Raw genomic sequence first — 4,727 nt, 5'->3', positions numbered from 1 at the left:
GCCGCCCCGGAAGAAGGGCTCAGCGGGGAGCTCAGGCTGGACGGCCGCTCCACGCTTCAGGCTGGCAGGGTGTCGGGTAGACCTTCCCTCTCTGCCCTTTCCTCCAAGCCGGCCCCTTTGGCCCCGGCTACTATTTTTCCCATCGCTTCTCCGACACTAATGACAGTTAACGACTGACGATAAAAGCTCTTACCTGCGACTTGGCTCTCAAATAATCTGATTGTACACAATATAAACACAGACACGAGCAAGGGTACAGTCAAGAGATCTATCGGGTTTCCGAGACGCACGCGTGCCCTAGACCCACGCGGCCTCTCTCTCCCCGACCCCTTGCTCTTTAGGAGTGCACTAGGACGGAGTGGAGGGAGCCCTTGCTCTCCGGATTGTTGCTCGCGGACTGTTCCAGCAGCGAAGCAGCAACCGGGGAAGCAGCGGGGCAGATCTGCGAGGCAGCGACCGACAGAGCGGGGATGGCCGAGGCAGCAGGCATCGCCGGCGCCGGCTTGATGGGCACCGGGACAGCGGGCATGGTCTGTGCCGGCGGGTGGCAGAGCGCCTTCACGGGCACACCGAAGGGTCCGTAGTCAGGGGACACGGGCACACCGGCCACGGAGTCCATTACCCCCACGTGCGGCCACACGGAGCTCACCACGCCGCTAAGTTGGCTGGGCACCGGGTAACCCAGGTGGTGCATCACCGAGGCCAGTGGCAGCCCGCCGGCCTGAAGCACACCCCTGTAATCTCTGCCGATGATGTTCTCGATAGCGAAGGGATGCTTGAAGCCCGAGGACTGGCTGCTCCCGTAGGGTGAGAACTGCGGCAGCCTTCCCACGGCGGCAGCGGCCGCGGCGGCGGCCACGGCAGCCTCGGAGCTCGCCAGCCCTGGCACCTTGCCCGAGGGAGGCGGCGGCGGCGGCTGCGGGTGCGGATGGAAGTAGTGCACCATGTGTGGGGTGGGCGCCGGGGGCTTGCCAGTACCGCCGGCGCCCGCCCCGCCGCCGCCGTTGCCGCCGGGCAGGTGGTGCTCAGGGCGTAGGACCTTGAAGCGCTTGCGTCGGCGGAGGAAGCTGCCGTTCTCAAACATGTCCCCGCAGTCCGGGTGCAGCGCCCAGAAGCTGCCCTTGCCCGGCTGGTCGGGTCGCCGCGGGATCTTGATGAAACAGTCGTTGAAGGAGAGGTTGTGACGGAGGGAGTTCTGCCAGCGCTGGGTATGCTCCCGGTAGTAGGGAAACCGATCCATAATGAACTTGTAGATGTCGCTTAGGGGCAGCATCTTCTCGGCCGAGTGCTGGATGGCCATGGCTGTCAGGGAGATGTAAGAGTAGGGAGGCTTCTGGTCGCTGTACGAACTCTTCCCTGGCCTGGGCATCGCCGCCCCGCCACAGTCTTCCCGCGACCACACGATCCTGACTCTTCGCGCCGGGCACAACCCAGTGCCACTCACGGCGGGCTCTGGATACCGGGCACGGCGCTGCCCTGCCCCGCCAGCGCCTCTACATCCTGAGCGCCATCTCCCCGGGCCACTGGCGACCGTGGCCGCACCGCAGCCCGTCGGCGGGCTCCTCGCACGGCTCCCTCCAGCAGTCTCGCCCCGTGGGATGCGCTTGTTTCGCCGCCCCGGTGCCTGCGGGAGACACAGCTGTCGCCCAGGCAGCGGAGCATCGGGGACTACAGGGCAGAGCCAGGTCCCTGTTCCCGCTGGCGTCCCCGCTTTCCTCCTGGAGGCTACCGAGTCTCCTGGGCTTCCCCGCTGCCGCCTGACACACTGCTGGAGTTAGTGCTCCTCGGACACCACGGGCTCCGGAGCATGAAATTACCCCGGCCCTCTGCAAACATGGGGAGGAAGGAAATAGAAAAGTCCCCTTTGGCCGCTCATTCCGGTGTGCTCTTAAAAGTTTGAGGCGGAGGCCAGCGCCTGGAGCTGTCAGGGAGAGGAGGCGAACGAGGCGACGGCCGCCGTGGTTGTGGAGGGTCTTGCGCGCTCCGACGCTGTTTTGTAATGGTGCCCGAGCCGGGAGACCCCCGCAGCTCCTGCTCTCTTGCTATCTATCACATGACAAACGCACGGGGACTTGGCGTCTCATGGAAAAGGAGCAAGAAACTGCTCCCGGCTCCCTTTCACTCAAGCGTCTTCAGCAGGGCGAGGTGGAGCCAGGGGCCTGAGGAAAACTCCATATGAGACGGAGATCTGCTTTCATAACATCGGTCAGGGAACAACGACCCGAGCAAGGAAGCTTCCTCCTCCCTCCCTCTCTGCTACAGCTTCCCCCACTGTCCCTTTTGCAGCCCCTCTATCCACTTTCCTTCTTGGCCTCTCGCTTCCGCACAGCCAGGCTTCCAGCAGGAGTCTTGGAGACCACCGCACCACCGGGAGGTGGAAGACGGGAAGAAGTCTTTCATCGTCCCTAGAACAAGTCGTGCCAAGCACCCCAGGGAAATGTCCCTCGAGCTAGCCCCGCAAGCCAACAAGCGGGAATTACTGGCCCTTTGAAGCAATTTTTTATCATCCCTGTCATCATGTTTAAGAATCTGCTCACAGACTTGCATAAGAGCAAGAAATCCTACGCTCTCCTCTCCAAATCGTTACGGTCAACTCTTGCTGCTCACAACGATGCGGCTCATAGGAAACATAGAAAGAACCAGGCAAAGCGTCATCTGTACGCTTCGAGACGGTCTACTTAGCGCCAGTGTTGGTTTAGACAGACTCATTAGTAGGAATCAATGAACAGTGCAACAATCCATATCTATCCTCCAAATGTACTGCGTTATAGAGGGTAGGCTGTAAATTCGAATGAGAAACAAGGAAGCCTGCTCTCTTAGCTGCTGCTAGAGTTGGAAGAAACCCTGCACAACGTAAGCACCTACCAGAGCTCAGTTAGAGATACTGTAAGAGGTGTCAGAGTTTAAATTATTAGTCTTACTTCTATTGGCTAAATAAACAAATAGATTGAAATAATATATATATATATATATAGAGAGAGAGAGAGAGAGAGAGAGAGAGAGATGTGTATATATACACACCTATGTATATATATGTATACATATATATGTATGTATGTGTGTGTGTGTATGTATGTGTATCTATGTGTATGCATATATGTAAGAGCTTTTTTGAGCCCACCCTTCCAGGCTGGTGCAGTGGGGCAGACTCCATGGATGTTTGTCCCGCGCTGGTAGCGGCAGATGCAGCAGCGTTAGGGTAGAACACTGTCAGCCGTGCTGCCCGCGCTCCTTTCCTGCCGTCGAGGGAGTTGGCTTGAGCGTCAGACTTCGTTGTCTGTCTCTGAGTGAGGCGTTGCAGGTATAGGCAGCGAAGAGGAAGCGGGAGGGGAAAAACAAGAATAAAAAAAGCCTTTTTATCTCTGCTTATACTCTCTGCTAGGGGGTCGAGGGAAAAGACTAACATAAAACACACACACACACAAGGAGTGTTTCTTTGCAATATTATGCCTGACCAAGGCCAGTCAGGTGAACAGCATAATCAAAGGTAAAGAATAACAATAAGTAGCCGCAATTTTACAAAGCCAAATTTCGTCTGGAAGTGAGAGCTTTAAAAAAAGTTTCAGATTATTGTCCAAAACATTCACTTTCCCGCTGACAAACTATGAAACACTTACGGTGGCAGCAACATTTACATCGAGCGTCTTGGGGTGCACTGCCTGTATTGCCAGAACGGCGAGACTAGACATTCCGACATCTTTCCTGATGCGTTCCTATATTTTCCCCCAAAACATTTTATTCATGTTTTACTGATCAATCCTGTCCTAACTGATTAGAAGCCCTGCTTCCATCCTCAGAGTCCTGGATCTTAAAGTCATTGTCTGCCTCACCTCACTAGTCAGCAACCCGGTGTTTTCCCTCCACCCTTCCACGACACCTGTGAGGTTTTAGCCTCGCCCTTTCGCATTGTTGCAGCCGAATTTTATTTTTCACGGGAGAACCTATCTTTCCCAGAAGACCGGTGAGATCCGAAACGCGTTGTTTGCATTTTTATATCTCCCACCCCTTCACAAACGCGGTCGCTCTCAGAGGCAGTTCTGACTCGCTGTTTCCCCGTGAAGGTATGGCGGAGGCTGGGAACGGAGGGTGACTGCCTCCCGGGGCTCCCTGGACAGCATCCTCCGGCGGGCACAGCTGCGGGAAACCCGGGGCCGTGGTGCCGCCGGCTCTACCCTCTGCGTTCCCGTCGGCCTCCAAGGTGGGACTTCTGTTAAACAAGGGGGTGTTGAAGCAAGCCCTCGTTTAACGGGAACCCTTCCCATGCTATCAGAAAAGTGCTTGCATGCACGGACTAGGTGCTAGTCAGTTAGTATGAATGTTTATGGGGCAACATCACCGCAGGGCTTCGGTCCACCCAGATGTCTGTGAAAGCGAGACCCGTATCTTGAAGCCTTTGAGACAATTAATCAAAGAAAAACACCTCAGGTATTCTTGCTGACATCAACCAAGCCGGTTCAGATTTCAAGGGGGTAACGTTCTGAAAATGATACACTGCTGCATCCCTTCCGACGCGGCAACATAGTTTCTTAGACTTTTTTTGCTGTTTTGTTTTTGGTTTTGTTTTGTTTTGGTGGTGGTTTTTTTTCTTTTTTTTTCTTTCTTTTTTTTTTTTTTACTTAACCAGAAGAGTCATTATAAAGTTTTGCTCTCGAGAAGTTACTGAGACGTCTTCAGTTCACAGCGAATGGTCTATCCCTGGAAGATGACTGTGGAGCAGGGGGTCTATC

The 4,727-nt window shown here is 55.3% G+C and overlaps 1 protein-coding gene across 2 annotated transcripts; it reads right to left on the bottom strand.

Annotated features, from left to right (window-relative positions):
• Nucleotides 1–337: 337 nt before the first annotated feature.
• FOXB2 (forkhead box B2) lies at nucleotides 338–1,369 on the bottom strand. 2 transcript variants are annotated; one of them, XM_071581011.1, is made up of 2 exons: nucleotides 979–1,369; nucleotides 338–882 (listed from the first exon to the last, which is right to left on the bottom strand). In XM_071581011.1, the coding sequence occupies exons 1-2, from the start codon at nucleotides 1,367–1,369 to the stop codon at nucleotides 338–340; spliced, it is 936 nt and encodes a 311-aa protein (XP_071437112.1). The 2 variants fall into 2 exon arrangements, with proteins under 2 accessions (XP_071437112.1, XP_071437111.1); XM_071581010.1 differs by having other exon boundaries at nucleotides 338–1,369.
• Nucleotides 1,370–4,727: the final 3,358 nt, after the last annotated feature.

This window comes from Pithys albifrons, chromosome Z, assembly GCF_047495875.1.
Source record: "Pithys albifrons albifrons isolate INPA30051 chromosome Z, PitAlb_v1, whole genome shotgun sequence".
In the NCBI taxonomy this organism is placed as follows: Eukaryota; Metazoa; Chordata; class Aves; order Passeriformes; family Thamnophilidae; genus Pithys; species Pithys albifrons.
Note: the sequence above shows the minus strand (reverse complement) of the source record. Positions and strands in the feature narration are given on the sequence as shown.

What these genes read in the sequence shown, in the direction of transcription:
- FOXB2 (XM_071581010.1), bottom strand. Translation starts at nt 1,369, where the DNA reads ATGCCCAGGCCAGGGAAGAGTTCGTACAGCGACCAGAAGCCTCCCTAC.